At 48.1% G+C, this 25,243-nt stretch overlaps 1 protein-coding gene across 2 annotated transcripts in view; it reads right to left on the bottom strand.

Moving 5' to 3' along the window:
* Positions 1 to 25,243, bottom strand: part of ACAD9 (acyl-CoA dehydrogenase family member 9) — a 47,506-nt gene that overhangs the window by 7,059 nt on the left and 15,204 nt on the right. The window contains exons 2-9 of one of the 2 annotated variants that reach the window (XM_021069406.1): positions 21,113 to 21,206; positions 12,866 to 12,967; positions 9,150 to 9,256; positions 8,261 to 8,361; positions 7,463 to 7,541; positions 5,492 to 5,666; positions 4,710 to 4,783; positions 666 to 741 (exon numbers count right to left, since the gene is read on the bottom strand). In XM_021069406.1, the coding sequence (XP_020925065.1) occupies positions 666 to 741; positions 4,710 to 4,783; positions 5,492 to 5,666; positions 7,463 to 7,541; positions 8,261 to 8,361; positions 9,150 to 9,256; positions 12,866 to 12,967; positions 21,113 to 21,206 (808 nt within the window). Of the gene's footprint in view, positions 1 to 665; positions 742 to 4,709; positions 4,799 to 5,491; positions 5,667 to 7,462; positions 7,542 to 8,260; positions 8,362 to 9,149; positions 9,257 to 12,865; positions 12,968 to 21,112; positions 21,207 to 25,243 lie in introns of both variants that reach the window. The other variant, XM_021069405.1, reaches the window with a different exon arrangement.

Below are 25,243 nucleotides of genomic sequence, written 5' to 3'. Positions count from 1 at the left end.
CAGGCCTCAGGATCTTTGGGACAGGCTGACCAAGAGTTTTCTAGACAAGGAAGCAGAGTCGGACAGCTCATGGACGGGGCAGCTCAGCAGTGGACGAGCCCTGGCAGCAGTCTGGGGGCGCCTGGGCTTGGGCCCATCATTCACACTCTGGGCCTCAATCCCCTTGCCTGTACAGGAATTCTGCCCTGAATGCCAAGGAGCCTACTAAGCAGCACCTGCATGTCCCTGCAGTCCCCCCCGACGAAGCTAAGCTGGCAATAACATTTTGTGCCCCATAAAAAGCCCATCAGGCTGTTTCAACATCACTGGCAAACGGAAGTAGGTTTCAGGCTCAAGAGGACAAACGGATGAGCCGAAGGCCGAGGGACCAGGGTTCCCAACCCGACCCCACTGCTCACTCACGGTGCCAAGTCCCCTACAGAGGACCAGTGCCCGGACCACACCGGGACCCTCGCTCAGTCACCCTGTCCTCAGCGGTCAGAGCAGCCACCCTCTACCTTCCGCCCTGATCCTCTGAGACAGGAGGGCTGGAAGCCTGAGGGCACCCTCTGGTCTACACTCAAACCCAGGTCCCAGACCTCCCAGGACGAGGTAGAGCCTTGGGGTGGAGTGGCGGGGAGCAGTGGCAGGCTGCCACTGAGGGCTCCAGTCCCCAACTCACCTACCAATGAGTTTCTTGAGCATCCCAGCCACCGTGCTGCCCATGCTGAAGCGCCCGCTGTTGAGGATGTTCATGGCCACCTACAGAGAGAGGAAAGCTCGCTCCAGCTCACTCCCTAAGAGTCCTGCCTGCAAAGCCCGAGGGCCCTGGAGGGCGAGCTCCACGGTGCTTGTCCACTTTCACCAGCTTTCTTGACAATAAAAGGCAGTGTCTGGGCGGAGTCAGCTATCTTGCCAACCCTCCCTGGCCGGGAGAGAACACAGGCCTGATGCCTCAAAATCCGGTGACCCAGCACTGTGACGGTTCTCACAAACATCCCTAGAGGCACCCCCTAAAAAGGAACATGATGCCTTATTCCAAAGGAAAGGGCCTTCTCGCAGCCTCAGGGGAAGGGAGCAGAAACGAGGGCTTATTGAGTGGACTTGCTCGAGCGCTTCCTGCTCCCCATTTTCCCAGCAACTCTTCAGTGTCAGAGCTGCCTGAGGCTCAGAATGGCGAGCCAGTTGTACAGCAGGTACTGCCTGATGTGCAGGCAGTGACCGGCACTGAGCCCTCACACCAACAGCACTCCTGCTCCTCCTTGATTCCTGCAGTGACAGCGTCAGCAACTGTGGCAGCTTTTCCTCTCTTCCAACCCTGACCTCCCACCTGACATGGGTGGTGAGCACATGTGCTGCCTCCCAAGTGCCAGACTGGCCAGGTTCAGGGAAGTGCTTCCTACACACCCAAAGGGGCACAGAGATCACAGCTGTCTAGGCAGCAGGTGGTCAGAGGTGTGATGTGGACTCAAGCGGAACACAGGTCCAGTGGGAACGGGTACGGGTCTTCTGGCCTGGGGGAGGGATGCTGGGAGCCCCCTGAGCTAGAGCAACCAGGCCACTCAGGGGAGGGGATCCCAGGCACAGGGTGGACCCATAGCCACCAGCACGAGGCTCCTAAAGGACAATGACCCGCCCACCACTGCTCAGGCCCGAGGCCCAGGGAGGAGGCCTCAAAGGCAGGGCCAGGCTCTGGGGCATGTCCCAGACTCGTGGGACTCTGCCCAACATGCAGTGCTGCTGTGTCCTGGCACTTGCTCACATGACTGGGACTGATGAGACATGTATCCGAGTTTGAATGTATGAATACTTACTAGTTAACCTGAATGGAGATCCTCTCAAAACGGACCCTGTGGGGCTAGGGGGCTGGGAACACCTGCTCCAGCCACTGGGCAGGGCAGCGCTGGTCCTAACTGGTCAGCCTGAGGTGGCTGGGAAGGAGGTGGACACAGACACTGGAGTGGCCCCTGGCACTGAGGGGGCCCTGTCCTGCCTTGTCCCCGGGGCTTCTAACCCCTAACAGCAGACTTCCTGCGTCTCAGGACGGGGGCACCATAGCTAAGAGCTAAGCTTACACGTTTGTTCCTCAAAGGCCAGCTCACAGTTCCAAGAACAAGACTTGCCTCATGGCCCCCTCACAGTTCAGTTTATCCTTAGCTGCACTTCAAACAAGGACAAAAGGAGGAAAGGACTGGACACCAGGCCTCGGTCCCAGGAGGAGGGCAGACTCAGCCTCACCTGAAGGGCCCGGGTGTCCCTCCCACCTGACCTTGGTCCTGCAGCTTTACCACCTTCTCTCAGGAAGCAGCCTCCTCTCACAACTGGGCGGCCATGTCCATCCTCTCCACAGCCCCACTGCACGCCTCTGTGCCTGATGAGCCTCTAATGGTCCAGAGCAAGTACTCACTTTACCCTTCGTGGGCATCAACATTCACTGGGCCTAGGGTCGTCCTGCCTGTGACATGTGGGACCACCCCAGCTCACAGCACTTTTTGGTACCAAGACCAACTGCAGGCAATCTCACTCAGCATAAAAAAGAGCTTTGATTTAATAGGCTCCCTTTTGCCTATTCAAACAATCACTTCATCTAACGCAATGGAAAAAAATTCTTCATGCAGTGTTCGCAAAGATGGAGATAAGACTTCACACATAGGAGTTCCCGATGTGGCTCAGTGGTTAACAAATCCAACTAGGAACTGTGAGGTTGTGGGTTCAATCCCTGCCCTTGCTCAGTGGGTTGAGGATCCGGCGTTGCAGTGAGCTGTGGTGTAGGTCGCAGACGCGGCTCGGATCCCGCGTTGCTGTGGCTCTGGCGTAGGCCAGCGGCTACAGCTCCAATTCGATCCCTAGCCTGGGAACCTCCATATGCCGCGGGAGTGGCCCAAGAAATGGCAAAAAGACAAAAAAAAAAAAAAAAAAACAAAAAACAACTTCACACATAGCCGGTGGGGGAGCAGGCAGAGCAGGCACCGGTCCAGCTGTCTGGCAGGCAGGGGGCAACATGGACCAAGAACTTAAAAAAATGTCCACGCCCTCTGACCCTGGTAACTTGACTGGTGGTGTTTAAACTCAGGAAATGAAGAGACAAGTATGTGAGATGTGTATAAGGACACATGACACACGATGTGGTCCTGAGTGGGGAAGAAGTGGAAACAGTGCTAAATGTTTGATCCCGGGACCCAGGGATGTAAACATGGCGTGACCACATGAGGAAAGACTGTGTGGCTCTGAACGCCAGTAAGTCACACTCCCTAGTCAGAGCCTGCCAGGAAGACCTGCTAAGTGACAAATGCAGGCTACACACACACACACACACACACGCGCGCGCGCACATTTCAATGATGTAAACTCTCTAAAAAGATCTAGGAAGACAAGCACTAAAGATGTGAAGATCAGGCGGGGGGCTTTTCAGGGACCCCATGTCCTTTCCTGGGTGTGACATCCGGACACGACACACCTCGTGTGCCTCCCCCTCTCCCACCCTTTACTCCATGCTCCCAGAACCCTGACTGATGGCCCTTCACTGATTCTTATATGGCCAGGAGGCCAGGGAGGGTCTGCTTTGATCCCTGTTCACAGCTAAGGTGGGGGCGGCTCCCGAGGTGAATACTCTAACCCAGGCCACCCAGTACATGAGGGCAGGGCAGCAGTAGAGACACAAACAGCCCAACTTAAAGAGGGACAAAGGATTTGGAAAAACATTTCTCCAGAGGAATAAACATTCAACAGGCATGTGAAAAGATGCTCAACATGACTAATCATCAGGAAAATGCTATGCATACCACAGGGAGATACCACTTCACACCCAATAGGTTGGCTATGACTTTGAAAATGGGCAATAATGAGTGCTGGCAAGGATGCGGACAAACGGAACCCTGACACACTGCTGGTGGAAAGTGAAATGGGGCAGCCGCTGAGGAAGAATTTGGTGGTTCCTCAAAAAGCCGAACATATACTGTATGACCCTGCATTCCTGTTCACACAAAATCATGCTCACGGATGTTCACAGCAGCATTATTCATACAGGCCAAAAAGTGAAAGAACCCAAATGTCCACCAACCAATGATGGAGGAACGAGACATGGTGCAGCCATTCGAGGGAATGGTACTCAGCCCTAAGAAGGAGAGACAGCTGCCAGAGATTGGATACTCCTTGAAAACATGATGCTACGGGACGGAGCCCACCCATGGATTCCAGCCAAAGGAAACATTCAAAACCAGCAGATCCACAGACACAGAAAGTAAAATAGCGACTGCCAAAGGCTGGGGAGGAGAAACGAGAAGGCATGGCACTTGCTTCGGGGGCGATGGGAAGTTTGGAATCAGACACAGAGATGGCTGCATAATACAGTGAACAGACCACCAAACTGTTCGAGTGAAAATGGTAAACTTTGTTATGAGAATCACCTGTCAGTTAAAAAAATATTAAATCTAAATCTAAGAAAAAACGTCAGGGCAGGGAGTCAAGCCCCAGGACAGTGCAGTCTGCGCTCCTGGGGCCCTGGGCTGCTCCTCACTCGCTGGGGGAGGAAATGACCTCTGCACCAGGCAGATGAGGCCTCAGGTGGAGGAGACCCAGTGCGCCCACACCCACCCCTCCCTGGAAAGACCTGTCTGCATCCTGCTGGCCTTCCAACCAGGTGCTACACACTGTCACCTAGTGGGGAGGGGACAGGAAGCTGGGGCCTGCAATTGCACACAGGATGGCACACCACCCGCAGGGCCACGCACCTTAAAGCCGCCGCCAACTTCTCCGAGGACATTTTCCACGGGCACCCGGGTGTTCTCGAAGTGGACCTCGCAGGCTGGAACACACGAAACTGGGACCTCACCCTGGTACTGGTCACTGGTCACTGGGAGCACGGGGTACCCCGCCCTTGGCCAGCAAGCAGGTGGCGCAGTCTAGGCACTTGCTGGTTCAGACCCTCCAAGGTCTGAGCTTGAAGACCCAAGCAGCAGTCTCCTGAGGCTGAGTGGCAGCAGTGGACAGGACAAGGGCCCCTGATGGACCCTGGCCTCAACTGGGAGTGCTGCAGGTCGGTCTCAGCAGGAGAGTGAGGACAGAAGGAGGTGTCGGGAAGGGCAGGCGGGGCTCTGCAGTTAGCAATGCTTCCCTCAGAAACCCCACCACTGCCTCAACACCGTCCCCGCCCGAGTGTGGGGATGCATGTCTGTGCCCACTGCACTGAGTTATTCCACAGGGCTCCCTTGCACTGCTGTGGAGGGGCCCCAAGGCAGCCCAGACCTGATTCTGCCAATGTGCTTGGGTGGAACCCCAACTATTTCAGTCTCATTTTATCTTGAGATCTGAGATATTGGTGTTTCTCTGTTTTGTTTTGTTTGCCACACCCGTGGCATGTAGAAGTTCCCAGGCCAGGGAATTGAACTTGCACTACGGCAATGTCAACACCAGATACTTAACCTGCTGGGCCTCCTCTGACAGCTTTTTATCAAGATAAAAATCTCATTCTCTGCCTCTCCTTCTCTCACATGTACACACGCCTGATACTTACTGTTGGAGCCTCGGATGCCTAGCTTATCCTCTGGTTTCCCGCTGGTGACTCCACCAAAGTCCCTCTCTACTATGAATGCTGTGATCTTGTCCTTTACTGAGCCGTCGGAGTCAACAACCTCGGTCTTCGCAAACACAGTAAAAACACTGGCCAGCCCCCCATTGGTGATCCAGACCTGAGGAAAGAAAGCAAGAGGGCTCCAGAGAGAACCAAACTACTAGGTGCCACCTCAGGGCGCCAGCTCTCGGTCACACCACAGGCCAGGCTGACGGTGGGAGAGAGGCAGCAAGGAGCCAGAAGGGGGGGAGGTGGAGGAGGGGGAGGGGAGAGGGACTTCTCCACAAACTGCTCCGTACAGAACTTATCTAGACCCTAAGTCAAGCACACTGAAAAACAAACAGGTATGAGACAGTAGGGAATTCTGAATGCCAGGTGGTAAGAAATCAGAATCATTTTTTAAATGTACAGTAGTTGCAGAGATGGGGCCACTGTGACCCATCACGATGCCATGCAGAGGTGGCGATGTAACAGAGGACACACTGTGCCAGGAGACAGGGGATGGAAGTTCAGGACTGAACTTTTACATGTTTCAAATTCCAAAAAAAAGTGAACGAAAACAAAAAACAAAACAAAACAAAGAAAAACAATCAGAGTTCCCACCGTGGCTTAAGGGTAAAGAACACAACTAGTATTCAGGAGGATGTGGGTTTGATCCCTGGCCTCAGTCAGTGGGTCAAGGATCCAGCGTTGCTGTGTGGTATAGGTCGCAGACGTGGCTCAGATCTGGCATTGCTGTGGCTGTGGCATAGGCCGCCAGCTGCAGCTCCAATATGACCCCTACCCTGGGAACTTCCATATGCCACAGGGGTGGCCCTAAGAAGCAATGTGTACCACCTCACACCTGTCAGAATGCCCATCATAACAAGTCAACAAATAACAACTGCTGGAGAGGATGTCGGGTAGAGGGAACCCTCCTACACTGCTGGTGGGAATGTAAAATGGTGCAACCACTATGGAAAACAGAATGGAGGTTCCTCAGGAAACTAAATATATAATTACCATATGACCCAGCAATCTCACTCTTGGGCATATATCCAGACAAAACTTTCCTTGAAAAAGATGCATGAACCCCTATGTTCACTGCAGCACTATTCACAATAGCCAAGACATGGAAACAACCTAAATGTCCATTGACAGATGAATGGATTAAGAAGGTATGGTACATATACACAATGGAATACTACTCAGCCATAAAAAAGAACAAAATAATACCACTTGCAGCAATATGGATGGAACCAGAGACTCATACTAAGTGAAGTCAGAAAGAGAAAGACACATACCATACGATATCACTTATACCTGGAATCTAAAATATAGCACAAATGAACCTTTCCACAGGAAAGAAACCTAGAGACTTTAGAGAACAGACTTGTGGTTGCCAAGGGGGAGGAGGAGTGGGGTGGACTGGGAATCAGGGTTAACAGATGCAAACTATTGCCTTTAGAATGGATAAGCAATGCAATCCTGCTATATAGCACTGGGAACTATATCTAGTTACTTGTGATGGAGCATGATAGAGGATAATGTGAGAAAAGGAATGTATGTGTATGTTGTGTGTGAGACTAGGTCACTTTGCTGTACAGCAGAAAATTGACAGAACACTGTAAACCAATTATAATGGGAAAAAATTGTTTAAAAAATCCATGTAATAAGAAATTTTAAAACAGACACACAAGAGCAGCTCTGGGGTGGGTGGCAGCACTGAGGCACACAGACTCTGGAGCCAAGATGGCTTGGTTCCCATCCCACCACTAAGGAGACAGGGTGATGGTGGTGACAAGACCTCTCAGCCAGTTCCTTCCCCTAAAAAGGAGCAGCACCCCACAAGGGTGACAGTTAAGGGACCCTGTGCACAGTGGAAACGGTCATGACGGCGACCCTGATGCAGTCTTGGAGGCTGTGGAGCTGTACCTTGGAGCCATTGAGGACATAGTGTTTCTTATCTTCGCTCAGTGTGGCCCTGGTCCGGATGGAGGCGGCATCACTCCCACTACGGGGCAGAAACCCATGGTTGAGGGGTAATGCTGGGAACCGAGAAGGATGGTTTCCAGCCCCAAATGGAAGGAGCTGGCAAACTTTTAAAAAAAAGGGCCAGATAATAAATATATTCAGCTTTATAGCCACAGACAATCTGTAAACAAGAGGCACATTCCAGTAAAACTTGATTTACAGCATATGGCAAGAAGGCTTTGTGAGGTCGGCAGCAGTGGTGACACTGGGGAGGTTAACCCCAGAGATGGGGCTCAAACAGGCTCGGCGCTCCTATGAGGGTGGGTGCCCGGGGCCCAGCTTCTGGGGTGGGGGACGCAGGGTGGAGGGGCCAGGTAATAGCCCTGCTGTTGGAAGCCCTGAGTTCCAGGGCAGCTGTGAGATTGTGGGCGGATCACACCATGTCCCTAAGTCTCATTTGCAGCTGTGAAGTGGGGACGATACCAACGCCCTTCATAGAGGCCTAAATGCATTACTGTAGGGAAGGGATGCTGCAAAGTACAGGAAAGCCACTGAACAGGGACTGTCAGGCCCATTATCTTGTGGGTGAAGGTCACGGGTTGGAGAAGTAAGGTAGAGAAACAGACCATGAAGAGACCCTGCAAGAAAGGCTGCTGACTCGACTCCAGGAAGCCTTCAGGGAGGGAAGACCCCGGCCACCAGCTGCTCAACCAAAGCCATGGATGGCCCCCGCCCTCTGCCCCTGCCGCCTGGGCTCACCTGGCTGGTTCCGTCAGGCAGAAGGCGGCCATGTGCTCCCCAGACGCCAGTTTGGGCAGGTACTTGGCCTTCTGCTCCTCGCTGCCAGTCATGATGATGCCCTGACAAAACACACAGGCTGCTTTCAGTGGTGGGGAGAAAGGAGCATGTGAAACACGGCCCCTTCTGGAACATGCTTCCTCCATGCAAGAGTTGACAGCTAAGAGGTGGCAACCCCTGCCCTTGGGGGGAAAATGGGGAGCTGCTGGCAAGTCTGGGGAGCTACGCTAGCAGGGAGCCCCAAGGGCACAGTCCAGGGTAGCAGCACCAGCACAGCTTCGGCACAGACTCAGGCTTTCCCAGCAGCTCTTCCACTTCCCAGCTGCGTGGCTGGGGGCCAGGGGTGCTGGAGCCACACCTGGTGCTCAGGCAGCGTCGAGAGGAGCAGCTGCACCGAGTGTGAGGCCGAGCCTGCTGCACACTCAGCTCCTCCCCACCCTGGTTACTATGTTGAGCAAAAACAATCAGAGGAATGAGCGGTGGACCCCTGGACCTCCCTGAAATGCTCCAAGCCAAGAACGGTGAGGGGAACAGGCACAATAGCAGGGGCACGAGCTCAGACCCCCGTGAGCAAATCCAGAGCTGGGTGGGGTCACTCCCAGCCCACGGTGAAGGCAGGCTCCAGTGGCATCTGACCTGGGCCTTGAAGGATGGGTCAGAGGTGATGGGGACAGAAGGTTTCAACGGAAGGACCACGTCACCGAAGGGCACTGAGCTCCAGACAGCAAGGCTGCACTTGGACACTGCCAGGCGAGGCTGCAGGACCTCGGGCCTCCCCGATCCTTGGTCAAACTGAGCAAGTCTGCTGCCCCGCCGCCAACTAGAGACTCTGGAAACCCAAACCCCTGACCTTGAGGCCGATGGCCTGGTGTGCCGCCAGGGTCACAGCGATGGAGCTGTCCAGGCTGATGATCTCGCACAACCGCGCATACATGGTGCTGGAGAGGCCCAGGCCACCTAGAGAAGAGACAGGCCAGTGCACTTAGGCTCTAGCCCCAAATTCCTCCCAGAAAAGGCAAATGGCTCTACTGAATAAAGCCAGCTCACCATTTTAAAAAATCATAATACAGAAAAGCACAAAGAAAACAAAAATTACCCATAATCTTATCTCTTGGAAAGTGCATTTTTGTGTACCTTTTAGACTTTTTCTAGACAAAAAGCATATACATATTTTAATATAAGAGGTATTTTTTTTTCTTCTTTAGGGCCATACCTATGGCATAAGGAAGCTTCCAGACTAAGGATCTAATCGGAGCTGTAGCTGCTAGCCTATGCCAGAGGCACATCAATGCCAGATCCGAGCCACACCATAGCTCAGGGCAATGCTGGATCCTTATCCCACTGAGCGAGGTGAGGGATCAAACCTGCGTCCTCATGGATGCTAGTCAGGTTTGTAACCCACTGAGCCACAAAGGGAACTCCCAACATAAGAGTTTATTTTAATGTAGAGTAATATTTAACATAAGACAAACACCTACACGTAATAAATTTATTTAAATGCTGTAAACCCCATCCAGTGTCCCATGACAGCTTCTCTTGGCCCTTTGGACAGGTCTCTCTGCCTTGGGACCCTGGCTTCCAGCTGGGGCTGGGTCCTCTGTCATAAGTTGAGCAGCAACCTTGGCCTCTGCCCATGAGATGCCAGCAATTCTCCTCCCCACAGTCTAGGCAACAGAAACGTCCCTAGATGTTGCCAAATGTCTCCTGGGGCGGGGGGCAACATCACCCTGGTTAGGAAACACTGTTTCAGGAGCAAGAAGACAAAAACATTTAAAAGAAAACAGAAACAAAAACAAGGACTGAGAGTTTACTCATGGTGTAATAGGTTAAGGATCTGGTATTGTTACTGCAGTGGCTGGAGTCACTGGTGTGGCACAGGCTCAATCCCTGGCCCGGGAATTCCCACATGACACAGGTGCAGCCAAAAAAGAAAACAGAAAGATTCAAGGAAGTGAAGGAGTTAGCACTGCGGATACCCAGGGGCAGAGCCCGTGCAAAATCCCTGAAGTGAGAACTCTAACCTCAACCTTGAGGCCCAAGGTCACGTGACCAACAGGTGGCAGAGCTGGCCCTGAATTCTGGGTGCAGTGCTGGCCTGGAGTCACCGCTCCATCACACAACCAAGTGCCGGGTGCCTTCACACACACACACACACGGGGAGGGCTGAGTCCCTGCAGAAGCAGGCAGTGGTCCCTTGGGCTCAGGGCACCAAGTGAAGCCAGGGCCCTGTACCAGCCACCTCCCCACCTATTTCAATGAAAACACTTTTGTTCTACTTGTTTCATATACTGAAGTCAGTTTGGCTTCCTTTTTTCTTTTTTTTAGGGCTACACCTGTGGCCTACAGAAGTTCCAAGCTAAGGGTCAAATTGGAGCTATAGCCCCCAGCCACAGCCTCAGCCACACAGAATCTGAGCTGTGTCTGTGACCTACATCACAGCTTGCAGCAACGCCAGATTCTAAACCCACGGAGCGAGGCCATGCATCAAACCTGCATCCTCATGGATATTAGTTGGGTTCTTAACCTGCTGAGCCTCACTGGGAACTCCTCGGTTTTGCTTCTTAAAAAACTACAATGCTTTTTCCTCAACAAAGTATCAGTAAAATCACAGGGGGAGGACAATCGATGGGGAGGGATGACAGGTGCTGATGGAGGAGGAACTGAGGGGAGGTGGGAGGGGGGCACGCAGGGAACTGGGGACAGAAACTTCTTTTTCAGGACAGTGGTTCCAACTGCCTTTAGAATGCTTCAGACTGGGAACACTTCCCAAGAAGGTTCTGGCCATGAACACAATAAGGTTGCCATTGCCCTACTTCCCAAGGAAGGATTAAATAAAAGGAAAGAAATCAAATAGCCCCAAATGTGACCACTACCATCTCATGAAAGAAAGAACATTTTCACAGCTGAGAGTAGGACACAAATAAAGATTAAGGGCCAGAGCTGTACAATCTCCCTCTCACATACACACACTCTCACACACACACATGTGCTGCAATAAAACACATGCAGATGCAAAGACATATTCCAGTCTTACACAGAAGCGTCTGCAGGAAACATGAACAATACTTTCTTAATGATTCTGCAGGGGTGGCAGGTGTCATCACTGCCGGGCTGTGTCCAGCAGCTCTCCTCTGCCACCTGCTTTTTCCAAGCACCTGTTTTTCTCAACAGAGCACCCTTGCTCCCCAGCTCCAGCCCCACCTGCTCTCCATTCTACTGCCTGATGGGCAGACAGTTCCTGGGGCTTGTAAGTTACAGCACAGGCAAGTTTCCAGGTCTAGGGAGGGCTGCAAGGTCAAGGTTATGGGACCAGGGTCACACAGCTCCCCCCACAGAGGCCATGCTGTGTTCCACCACCAGGGGGAGCGGCGGTGGTAATTATTTCCCATATTCTGTAACTTCTTTTACCCATTTGGAAATGTGGGAGGTTATTTCACAAGATGACAAATCAGAGACATCCTTTAACAGCTTAAGATACTCAATAAACAAACATACAAAGATTTAACCTGATTAAAATATGCCTCAGAATCAAGGAAATTAGGCAACAGGGTGGTTTGTCCTCAATTTTCACATTCTGTCTTAAACTGGACCAGCTCCAGGACAGGTCACAATGGGACTTACTCTATAGGCTTTGAGGGCCCCCACCCTTGGCTGTGTGTGGGGGAGGAGGGAACAGATGTAACTTCAGCCTGAGACCTAACAGGAAGGAAAAAGAACACCAGGAACAACTGCTTCTGTGACTCGCTGTACAAACCTAACCCAAAGCCAGGTTGGGAGAATGCCCACTCATGGCCACAAAGGTGTGCCACCAACAGCTCTCCACCCCAAGCCTCACCCCTGAGCTGAGGAAGCTGGAAGCCACCCTTGCAGGGGCTCATGGAGGCTTGAGAGGGCGGGTGTGTGGAGTAAAGGCCAGGCTTCCAGGTCACAAGATCCTGAGAGTGAAAACAAAGGGGATGAACATCTGTGCACGGACACACAGGACTGGCCTGTCCCCCTGAGACATCCCTGCCCCTCTAAGCACACTTCTTGCCTGTCCCCTTGGCCCCACGGAACTGAATGGCCCAGCTCTGGGTCAGGCAGAAGGCAGACAAGCGGTGACCATCTCAGTCTTCAGTCCAATAGGGCAGAGCCAGGGTCCTGGCAAGAGGCAGGGCTATTGTGCTCTGGTGGCCTTGGGCACAGGCTGGAGGCCAAAAGACCTGACAGTCATGTGCCTTATCCCCTGGGCGGGATGAAATGCTGGCCTGCTAGGCCCTGTCACCGCGGCTGTCCCACTCACTCAGAGAACAGACACTCCGCAGGGCCCTTCCCATCTCAGAGAAAGCGCAGCATACAACAGCTCTTCCGCCCAAAAGCCCATCAGTTAGGCCACACACTCACCAGCAAGCCACCCCGTAATTAGCCCACAAAGGGCTATTTTAGTCACTGCAGCATTTTTACAGGTCTACCTTTGACTCAGGGTATTTTCAAAGGCCACCACTCAGGAAAAGAGTCCTTTTTTGGACAAATACAGAAGGCTTTCTTAAGAGCCAAATCAGAGGGGCGGTGGTTTCTTTTACTTACCGTATTCTTCCGGGACCTGCATCCCAAAAAGCCCCAGGCTCTTCAGTTTCTCTAAGGTTTCATTTGGGATTTTTCCCTCACGGTCGATTTTTTGAGAGTCCACTGCCAAGAGGAAATACCGTGATTAAACAAAACATAACCTATGTTTATACAAATAAAATTAAACAGAACAAGTGTATATTTTACACAATCCCAGAGTCAAAACTGGAAGCTATTTGGTCATAGTCATTCAGCATGTGTTCAACTTTACCTAATTAGCCCAGCAAGAACTGCATTTCAAAAACTTACCGCAGGAGTGGCCCAAGAAATAGCAAAAAGACAAAAAAAAAAAAAAAAAAAAGAAAGGAGTTCCCATCGTGGCGCAGTGGATAACGAATCCGACTAGGAACCATGAGGTTGCGGGTTCGGTCCCTGCCCTTGCTCAGTGGGTTAACGATCCGGCGTTGCCGTGAGCTGTGGTGTAGGTTGCAGACACGGCTCGGATTCCGCATTGCTGTGGCTCTGGCGTAGGCTGGGGGCTACAGCTCTGATTCGACCCCTAGCCTGGAAACCTCCATATGCTGCGGGAGCGGCCCAAGAAATAGCAAAAAGACAAAAAAAAAAAAAAAAAAAACTTACCAATACTACCAGGTAATGTTCTGTTTCCCGATGTGGATGTATTCATTGCATAAAATTGCAGCAAATTATACTTCTATGAGACCTAAGCTTTTCTGTAGGTATTTACTAAACTTGAATTTTTGTTTTATTACCTGCATCTTCTAGAAAATTAGAGAATAAGTACACAACTGTCAGTGCTGCCCTAAAATGTTAGGCTAGACAGACTTTAGGCAGCACCGGGGCCTAGACATACTTAGTGTCCAAACAACTCACACACAGAGCAGAGCTCAACATTGCTGCTTCAGGTCTGTAGCTGCACACTTTTGCAACAGTCAAATTCAAGTGTTTTCATTTAACTGCCAAGAAATTAAATTTTTTTTTTTTTGCCTTTTTAGGGCCATGCCCGCAGCATATGGAAGTTCCCAAGCTAGGGGTTGACCTGGAGCTACAGCTGCCAGCCTACACTACAGCCATAGCAACGTGGGATCCGAGCCATGTCTGCAACCTACAGCATGGCTCATGGCAACGCCGGATCCTTAACCCACTGAGCGAGGCCAGGGATCAGACCTGTGTCCTCATGGATGCTAGCTGGGCTTGTTACCCGCTGAACCACGATGGGAACTCTGCCAACAAATTAAACTGTATTACTATAACGAATTAAAAAAATAAGCATAATCTACACTTATAAATCTTTTACACGTGGGTTACTAATGAGATATATGGATTCTTCAGATGGAAGCTAAACCTATCATTTTTTTTCTTCTATAACTTTATATATATATATATATATATATATATATATATATATATATAAAATTGGCATACAATAAACTGCACATATTTAAAATAATTTTTTTGAGTTCTGACATCTGTTGCTCTTGAAACCCTCCCTACAATCAAGAAAAACATTTCCTTTCCACCAAGTTTTCTCATGCCCTCTGTGACAACGCTCCCCTCCATCTCCAGCTCCATACAACTGCTAGTCTTTCTGTCTACAGGCTAGTTTGCACTACTGAGTTTTACATAAATAGAATCAGAGAATTAGAGAACATTTTTTTGGTCTGGACTGTGATTTGGCACAGTGATTTTAAAATTCATCCATATTGTTGCAGGTATAAATATGTCATTCTTTTTTATTGCTCAGTATTCTAGCATGAGTATAAAACTGTTGGGGCTTCATGGCTCAGAGGTTAACGAACCCAACTAAAATCCATGAGGACACAGGTTTGATCCCTGGCCTCACTCAGTGGGTTAAGGATCTGGTGTTGCTGTGAGCTGTGGTGTAGGTTGCAGATGCGGCTCGGTTCCAGCATTGCTGTGGCCAGAAGCTACAGCTCCAACCCCTAGCCTGGGAACCCCATATGCTGTAGATGTGGACCTAAAAAGTAAAAAAAAAAGGCATTTGGGTGGCTCCCAGTTTTTGGTTTTTAGAAATAAAGATTCTCTGAACATTCATATTCCAGTTTTGCATAGTTGTGTGTTTTCATTTCACTTTGGAGTGCAGTGGCTGCACTGCAGTGTAGGGTGTGTGTAACTTAAGGAACTGCCAGCATCTGGGGAGACTTCCTTCCAGCCAACGTGGGGACATGGGGACTGGATTTATCTCCCTGCCTTAGGACACAGGGCATCAGGTGCAACAAGGAAGGGTGATGTCTCACTACTAGAAAAGAGCCTGAGACCATGCTTACTCAACTGGAAGTATCAGCTCAAGTGGGTGAAAACCGGCTCTGGGAGAAGAGGGGCAAAAAAATATGTTTCTTGTATAAAGCACAGAAACACTACTAACACACAAATAGATTTACAATATAGCCATGGCTTTAAGACCACACAGAGGGATGTGATCAGGGTAAAAAGATGTCTACAAAAAGGCTGTGGGGGAAGCGGGAGGAATATATATATATTTTTTTAAGTTGAGAAACTCTCTGCTGCTGCTACAAAATTGAAAAGCAGCCTCGAGCAGATCCAACTATTCCAAGTAACTTAACTGCCCTCGAACAAAGCTTAAGAACATACTACACTTGCGCCAGCACCAATAGCGTAAAAATCCACAATGACTGAATCCAATAGGAAACTACCAGGCACATCGATAAGAAGAAAAATCATTAACTGAACATGACCCAGAAATAACACAGGTGACAATAGACAAAGACATGACAAGAGTTACTATAACTGAGTTCCAAATGCTCAAGAAAGCAGAAGAAAATATGAGCATATTACAGACAGATATGGAATAAAAAGATGCAAATCAATCTTCCAGAGACAAAAGAATGCCTGGGTTGAAAGACACTGGACTGGATGAACAGCAGACTAAATACTGGAGAAAAGGAGACTAGTGAACATAGGACATGATAATAAAACTACACAAAATAAAAAACACGGAGTTCCCATCGTGGCGCAGTGGTTAACGAATCCGACTAGGAACCATGAGGTTGCGGGTTCGGTCCCTGCCCTTGCTCAGTGGGTTAACGATCCGGCGTTGCCGTGAGCTGTGGTGTAGGTTGCAGACACGGCTTGGATCCCGCGTTGCTGTGGCTCTAGCGTAGGCCGGTGGCTACAGCTCTGATTGGACCCCTAGCCTGGGAACCTCCATATGCTGCGGGAGTGGCCCAAAGAAATAGCAAAAAGACCAAAAAAAAAAAAAAAAACCACAAAAAATAATAGTTGTGGGATAAATTCAAGCAGCCATATATTATACATCTACGCATATATTATATACACAGCATGTTATACACACACACACACACACACACAATTTCCAAAGGAGAGCAGAGGATGAGGAAGAGCAGGAATGTGGTACGGCTGGTGATAAAAAAATGTTTAAAGAAACAATGGGAGTTCTCATAGTGGCTCAGTGGTTAACGAATCCGACTAGGAACCATGAAGTTGCGGGTTCGATCCCTGCCCTTGCTCAGTGGGTTGGTGATCCAATGTTGCCATGAGCTGTGGTGCAGGTTGCAGACTCGGCTCAGATCCCACGTTGCTCTGGCTCTGGCACAGGCCGGTGGCTACATCTCCGATTAGACCCCTAGCCTGGGAACCTCCATATGCCGCGGGTGCGGCCCCAGAAAAGACAAAAAGAAAAAAAAAATAAAGAAACAAAAGTTGATAAAACTCTATAAACACACAAATTCAAGAAGTTCAAAGAACCCTGAGAAAAATCTGAAGAAAACTACACTAACATTTATTTCTCTAAAACCACTTAAAAGCAGCCAGAGACCAAAAAAAAAGAAAGATAAGTGAGTTCCTGTTGTGGCTTAGTGGGTTGAGAACTCAACATCATATCCATGAGGATGCAGGTTTGATCCCTGGCTTCACTCAATGGGTTAAGGATCTGGCACTGCCGAAAGCTGCAGCATAGGTCATAGATGTGGCTTGAATCTGGCATTGCTGTGGCTGTGGTGTAGGCTGGCGGCTGCAGCTCTAATTCGACCCCTACTCTGGGAACTTCCATATGCCACAGGTGTGGCTTTAAAAAGAAAACGAAGACAAAGATCATATGGTGGCAAACATCTCATAGGAAAAAATATTCAGCCAAAAGAGACTGCTGAAAGAAAAATGTTGTCAACAAAGAAATTTTTTCTAATGAAACAGCCTTTTCAGACATATAAAAGCTGAAAATACTCATCCCTGCAAAGCTGCAACACAGGAAACATGAAAAGAAATTCTTCTTAAAGAAGAATGATGGTACTAAGAGGAATTAATAAATAAAAGGGTGAATGGGAGAAACCAGCTGTAGACAACTGCAATCGACAAGGGCTCAATCTCCCAAATACACAAACAACTCATATAACTCAACAACAAAAAACAAATAACCCAACTGAAAAATGGGCAGAAGGCCTAAACAGACATTTCTCCAAAGACATACAGATGGTCAGCAGGCATGTGAAAAGATGCTCAACACTGCTAATTATTAGAGAAATGCAAATCAAAATTACAATGAGGTATCACCTCACACCAGCCAGAATGGCCATCAGTAAAAAGTCTACCAATAACAAATGCTGGAGAGGGTGTGGAGAAAAGGGAACCCTCCTACACTGTCGTTGGGAATGTAAATTAGTACAACCACTATGGAAAACAGTATGGAGGTTCCTCAGAAAAGTAAATATAGAACTACAACAGGATCCAACAATCCCACTCCTATGCATGTAACCAGAGAAAACTGTAATTAAAAAAATATACATGGAGGAATTCCTGTCACGGTGCAGTGGTTAGCGAATCCAACTAGGAACCATGAGGTTGCAGGTTCGATCCCTGGCCTCATTCAGGGGGTTAAGGATCTGGCGTTGCTGTGAGCTGTGGTGTAGGTCACAGACATGGCTTGGATCTGGTATTGCTGTGGCTGTGACATTAGCCAGCAGCTATAGCTCCAATTGGACCCCTAGCCTGGGAACCTCCATAGGCCACAGTGTGGCCCTAAAGAGCCAAAAAAAAAAAAAAAAAAAAAAAAAAGATGCACGCACCCATATTTTCATTGTAGCACTATTAACAATAGCCAAGACATAAAAACAACCTCAATGCCCACTGAGAGACCAATGGATAAAGAGGCTATGGGGAGTTCCTGTTGTGGCTCAGTGGAAATAAATCTGACTAGGAATCATGAGGTGGCGGGTTCAATCCCTGGCCTTGCTCAGTGGGTTAAGGATCTAGTGTTGCTGTGAGCTGTGATGTAGGTTGCAGACTCAGCACAGATCTGGCATTGCTATGGCTGTGGTGTAGGCCGGAGGCTACAGCTCTGACTGAACCCCTAGCCTGGGAAGCTCCACATGCCACTGGTGCGGCCCTAAAAAGCAAAATAAATAAATAAATAATAAAAATAGGAGTTCCTGTCCTGGCACACTGGAAACGAATCCGACTAGGAACCATGAGGTTGCGGGTTCAATCCCTGGCCTCGCTTAGTGGGTTAGGGATCTGGTGTTGCCATGGGCTGTGGTGTAGGTCGCAGATGCGGCTTGGAACTGGCGTTGTGGTGGCTCTGGCGTAGGCTGGCGGCAACAGCTCTGATTTAGACTCCTAGCCTGGGAACCTCCATATGCCGTGGGTGTGGCCCTAAAAGGACAAATGACAAGAAAAAAATAAAAATAAAAAAGAGGCTATGGTGTATATACACAATGGCATATTACTCAGCCATCAAAAAAACAAAACAAAACAAAATAATGCCATTTGCAACAATATGGATGCGACCAGAGATTTCATGCTAGGTAAAGAAAGTCAGAAGAGAAAGACAAATACCATATAACTTATATGTGGAATCTGTGGTGTAGGTCACAACTGTGGCTCCAACCTGATCCCTGGCCTAGGAACTCCATATGTCCCAAGGTGGCCAAAAAAAGTTTGGCACAAACTTTCATATGATTCAGACACTCCACTCCTAGGTATTCCCCCCAAGATATATACAAGCACATGTCTACATCAGACTCACAAAAATGTTCATGTCCTTTTTTATGACAACTCAAGTCTGGACACCTCCCAAATGTCAATTAACAGGTGAATGGACGAATTCTGGTATATTCATATGAACAAGTATTACTCAGCATCATAAAGAAATGAACTACTTTCTTTCATCAACATGGATGAAACTCAAACTTATGCCAAAAAAGCTAGACAAAAACAGATATTATATGAATCTATTTAAATAAAATTCCAGAATATACAAATTAGTCTATAGTGACAGAAAACACATCAATGGTTGTCTGGGGACAGGGAGAGAATGAAAAGGGCATGAGAAAATTTAAGAGGTTTCTTAAAAAAAAAAAAAAAGATACCAATGAACTTATTTACAAAACCAAAAGAGACTCACAAACATAGAAAACACTCTTATGGTTACCGAATGGGAAAGTGGGGAGGAGGTATAAATTAGGAGGTTGGTATTAATAGATACACACTACTATATATAAAATAGATGAGCTAATAACAAGGACCTCCTGCAGAGCACAGGGAACTATACTCAATATTTTGTAATAACCTATAAGGAAAACGAATTTGAAAAAAATATACGTATGTATGTATAACTGAATCACTATGCTGTACGCCTGAAACTAACATAACACTGTGAATGAACTGTACTTCAATTAAAAAAAAAAAAGGGTTGAGCAATAAGTTTTAATTGTTAAACTCTGGGAAGAAAACTTTTAGCGGTAATGGGTATGTTTATTACCTTAATTGTGTCGATGATTCCTTGGCGATAATATTCACATACAAAAATTTATCAAACTGTACACTTTAAATATGTGCAATTTACTGTAAATCAATTACGCCTAAGCAAAAATTGGAAGAGAAAAAAAGAGCCTGACAAACCCAACAGTAAGTTCAAATAGAAGACCAAGGAACTAAGGAGCTAAACATAGATACAAGAAGTAAGATAACCACTAGAGCAAAATAGAAATATTTCTAAACAACAAAATTCATTTATACACAACTCAACCCCCCTTTTCTTTTTTGTTTTTTTGGCTGTCTTGGGACACATGGAGATCCTGGACTAGGGATCAGATCCGAGCCGTAGATGCAACCTAAGCTGTAGCTGCGGCAATGCCAGATTCTTAATCCACTGTGCTGGGCCAGGGAAGGAACCTGCATCCCAGTGTTCCCAAGGGGCCCCAATCCCATTGCGCCACAGCAGGAACCCCCAACTCAGCAACTTTTAAATTAGCAACATACCAGTTAACTATGCAGATAAAAGGGTGCCCAAGGGGACCTGCCAGACCTCCGGGGAGTCTACAAGGTCAAAACTATTTTAATAAAAGGATGATGTTCTTTGCCTTTTTAATCCTAATTCTATCACGAGCATACAGAGGAGTCTTCCAGGGGCTACATGACTTGGATCGCAGATTAAATGCAGAAATAGACATGAGAAGTCAGCTAACAATAAGCCAAAAAATTGGCAAAACTATAAAACACCACCACTCTTCATCAAAAACACTGCTTATGTTATTATGTGATGCACTTATCATTATTTTTAGACAAGCAGTAAATGAACAGGCAGCATTTTAAAAATTCCCCAGTTTTCATTTGTAAAAGCGCACCCACATAAAACAAGGATTCCTTGGGTCCTGAGTTGTGGCGAAGCACTGCTGTCCATCTGTCACCACTTGGCCCCCCAGAGGCTCCTGCAGACAGAAGTAAATTGCCTTGCCAAGGCTATGACCCTTGAGTGAGGGACCACACAGTCCACACTGGTGCCCTCAACCTGAAATCTGGTCCCTATAAGCTAAAAGCACAGAAATTACGAGTAAACTTTTAGAAACATTTACAGAAGTTTTACATTGCCATGCAACCAAACCCATGATTGATGGGCTTGTATTTTGTGTTTTCTTCATTTCATTTTTCTAAATGTTCATTTTTATTGTACTTTATAAAAGTATTGATCTGCAACCTTTGGGACCAGATATATCTTATAATTAAATAGCAATTGGATTTTTTTTTTTTTTTTTTTTGCAGCAGTGTGCAGTGGCGTTGTATGGGACTTCAGTTCCCAGATGTAGGGTTGAACTTGAGCTCCTGTGCTGAAAGCTGTCCTAACCACTGGAGTGATCTTTTAAGCAAAATAAGTCCCTAGTCCTATTTCCCTGTGATTAATATATATTGCTCCTTATACAAATATCAAAGCAGTGCCCATAACTGGAAATCAGTAATGATAAAGGAAACCATACGTACCCTCTTCAGTGAAGAATTTTTCTACAGGTCCCACAAACTGATTGATTTCATTAAGTTCATCTTGGCTAACTTCTGGGAACGGGAAAACTTCTTTCTAAAAAGGATGAAGACGAAGTAAAATTTTAATTTTTGGCAACCTCCCATAGAGGTAGTATCAATCAAAAGGGACAGAAAAAGACTTGTTTCCACATCCTCTGGAAAGAACTGGAAAGCCAACTTGAGAAGGTGCCTAAGGCACAGGAATCGTGCGTTAGACTCCACCACCTTGTCTTGTCCTGCTCCCTGACCAGGCAGGCTTATTGCTGACTTTGATCAGCTTTCCTGAACAATAACAAGTTACGATGATGGTCCCACGAAACACAGAGCCTGAATGAACATTTCCAACCCTGATCTGGTCCCTGATTTGCAGCTGCCTGTGGCCTGAGCCATATCCCTTCACCTCTCCACACTGCTGTTTCCGCACCCGGAATATGCAGTTAACGTTTACTCAAGGTCGTTGTGAGGACCATGCAAGATAATGGACGTGAAAGCTCTTTACAAAAACGTAAAAACTCACATTAGTTATTTTGTGAGCTCAAAGATGCTGCCGCTGACAGGGTCAGACTGTGTGCGCAAGGCCTGATATCCCACCGGGTTCCCTGGCTGCCCGCTCCAGCACCGGCCCTCCCGCCAGCCACCCCTACTACCTGTGCAGAGTGTGTGAGGTTATGGGGCCGGAGCATGCGAATGTGGCCCTGACTCCACTGCTTCTTAGATGTGTGACAGGCAAGTCACACCCCTGCCAGTGTTAGTTCTTCTCCTGTTACGTATCATGAAAGGGCTGACACGTCCTGAACACGCAGGAACTCTAATTCTGTGTGTTGGATACCGGCTCTGCTCTTGTTTCCATGCTGGAAAACAACTTAGCTTCCAATCTATCTCAAACAAACCATGAGTGACCGACATTTCCAAATCAGCCTGGATTCCCCACGGGGCCACTGCTCTACGCTGCCTAAACCATCCCAGTGTCCTCAGCCCCTCTGGCTTTGGGGCTCCATCCTCCTCTTTAGCTGCCAGCAACGACAGGAATATGTGGATCTGACTCGCAACTGCTGAGATGCAGCACCACAGGCCCTAAACCCCAGCCCCCAGGAGCCCTGCCTCTCCTCACAGCATCTCACCCAGTGTCTCAAGATGCTCCCCCTCCAGCCCTGTCCTGTCCTCCTGCCTCCTCCCTCCAGCCCCATGTCTAATCGGCCGCTTGAGTAACAGGCTCCCAAATCTGTTTTCTCCTGTCGGGACCCCTAGACAGGCTGATAGATGGGGCCCTATCCACAAGCGGGAGGAGGCTTCAAGAGATCCCTGCCTCCAGGACATCTTGTCTCTGCCCCTAAGTTGGCCTAGGAGGACATTACACTGAGACTGTCACATCCCTCTGTAGCCCCTTAGGGCTGGCTCTTTAGCTGAATTAGAGGCTCAGCTCACTGCATCGGCCTTCATAGCCTCATGGGCTCACCTGGGCCTGGTGCAATGGCTGTGTTAGAGGAAGATTATCTGGTACCAGCAAGCAGCCAAGTAAGAAAAGAGAACACCCTAGGAACAGATGGCCCTCAACTACAACCAAAGGACAACTGCCACCAGGACAGAGACCTCAACCCAAGTAAGAACCCATCTCTGGTAGCAATATCCAGAGTCTAAATGGGGTGCCTAAGGGTACTGAGTTCAATTTCATTAGCACTTTTCAAATTTTTGAAAGCAATGTAATTGATTTCTCAAATAAGTCCAGTGTACAAGCCAAATATGTAAAACAGATGAAAGCCAAGCTGCTTTGAATGAGGCTATGGATGGGTAGAAGTTACCCAGATCCCTCCCACTCAATCTCCCACTGGTCCCTGCAGCAGAGCTGGGGATGCTCTAGGGAAGAGCTTGAGTCCCCTGAGGGCGGGGGTGGGGTGGGGGGGGTGTCAGGTATCAGCCCACGTGATCATGGAAGTCGCCTTCTATTCCGAGAGTCTAAACATGTCAGGTGCCACGTTGCTGCTCAAACCCCAACTATGCTGAGAGGAAATGGCAGCCTGAACCTGGGCAGTATCAGTGGAAGGGCTTAAAAGTTGTCAGATGCAAGTACAGGTGACAAGACAGGAATAGAAAGACTCAAGCTCACCTCCCCTCATGAAAACACCAAAATCACAACTAACTGCTGAACAACCATCAACAAGATAAACTTAAAACTATCAAAAAAGGAGTTCCCATTGTAGCACAGTGGAAAAAAATCCGACTAGTATCCATGAGGATACAGGTTCAATCTCTGGCCTTGCTCAGTGGGTTAAGGATCCAGGATTATAGTGAGCTGTGGTGTAGGTTGCAGATGGGGCTTGGATCCAGAATTGCTGTGGCTGTGGTGTGGACCAGCAGCTGCAGCTCTGATTTAACCCCTAACCTGGGAACTTCCATATGCTGCGGGTGAAGCCCTAAAAAGCAAAAAAAAAAAAAAAAAAGAAAAAAGAAAAATAAAAAACACTATCAAAAAAGATATTCTATAACCAAAAACAAAGAAAAAGCCACAAGACAGTAGGAGGGTTGCTTTCGCAATATAAGCAAGTTCCACACCCCCCAGGTGGGTAACCCACGAAGTGGAAAATGACTATGTGCAAAGGTTCTCCGACAAGAGTGAGAGTTCCAAACCCTACATCAGGTCCCCCAGTCTGGGAGTCTGGCATTGGAAGAAGGAGCACCCCCCTCCCCCGGCCCCCGCAAGCATCTGGCTTTGAAGGACAGCAGAGTGTGTGTGCAGGACTGGGGGAAACAGACTGCACTCTTGGAGGGTGCACAAAGGTTTCATGTGCACTGGATCCCAGGGCAAAGCAGGGACTCCATAAGATACTGGGTCAGATCTACCTGTGGGTTTTGGAGGGGCTCCCAGGGAGGCAGCAGTCAGCTGTGCCTCACTGAGGGGGCAGGATATTGGAGGAAGAGGCCACAGGGAATAGTTATCAGTGTGAGCAACCCTGGCAACTGTCATTTTGGAAAGATATGGCCCCACCCAATAGCTTGCAGGCACCAGTGTAGAGAAGCCCCAGGCCAAATAACCAACAGGGTGGGAACACACCCCCACCCATCAGCAGACAGACTGCCTAAAGGTGTCCTAAGCATGCAGCCACCTCTAATTATATCCCTTGACACAGCCTTGCCCACCAGATGGACAAGACCCAGCTCTACTCACCAGTGGGCAGCTACTAGTCTCTCCCACCAGGAAACCTGTGCAAGCCCCTGGATCAACTTCACAAACCAGAGGGCAGACACCAGAAGCAAGAAGAGCTACAACCTTGCAGCCTGAAGAAGGGAGACCACACAGAAAGCTAGACAAAATAAAATGGCAGAGATATATGTTACAGACTAAGGAACAAGCCAAAACCCCATGAGAACAACCAAGTGGAGAAGAGACAGGCAACCTACATTAAAGACTTCAGAATGATGATAGTGAGGATGATTCAAGAGCTTAGAAAAAAAAATAATAATAAAGGCATGGATTGAGAAATTACAAGAAGGGATTAATAAACAGATTTAAAAAACAGTGATAATATAACAACTGAAATGAGAAAATACTCAGGAAGGAATCAATAGCAGAACACATGAGGCAGAAGAATTAATAAGTGAGCTGGAAGACAAACTGGTAGAAATCACTGACATAGAACAGAATAAAGAAAACTGAAAAGAAATGAGGACAAACTAAGAAATGACCTCTGGGACAACATTAAATGCACCAACATTTGCGTTATAGAAGTCCCAGAAAAAAAGGAGAGAAAGGGCTGAAGAAAACAGCCCTAAAGAGATAATAGCTGAAAACTTCCCTAACATGGGACCATGAGTCCCATATAGGATAAACCCAATGAGGAATACACTGAGACACACATTAATCAAAATTAAAAGACAGAGAAAATATTAAAACAACTAGGGGAAAGCAACAAATAATATACAATGGAACTCCCATAAGGTTATCAGCTGATTTTTCAGCAGAAACTCTATAGGCAAGAAGGGAGTGGCATGATAAATTTAAAGTGATGAAATAGGAAAACCTACCAAGAACACTCTAGACAGCAAGGCTCTCATTTAGATTTGATGGAGAAAGCAAAAGCTTTACAGCCAAGCAAA

This window comes from Sus scrofa, chromosome 13 (genome assembly GCF_000003025.6).
Source record: "Sus scrofa isolate TJ Tabasco breed Duroc chromosome 13, Sscrofa11.1, whole genome shotgun sequence".
In the NCBI taxonomy this organism is placed as follows: domain Eukaryota; kingdom Metazoa; phylum Chordata; class Mammalia; order Artiodactyla; family Suidae; genus Sus; species Sus scrofa.
Note: the sequence above shows the minus strand (reverse complement) of the source record. Positions and strands in the feature narration are given on the sequence as shown.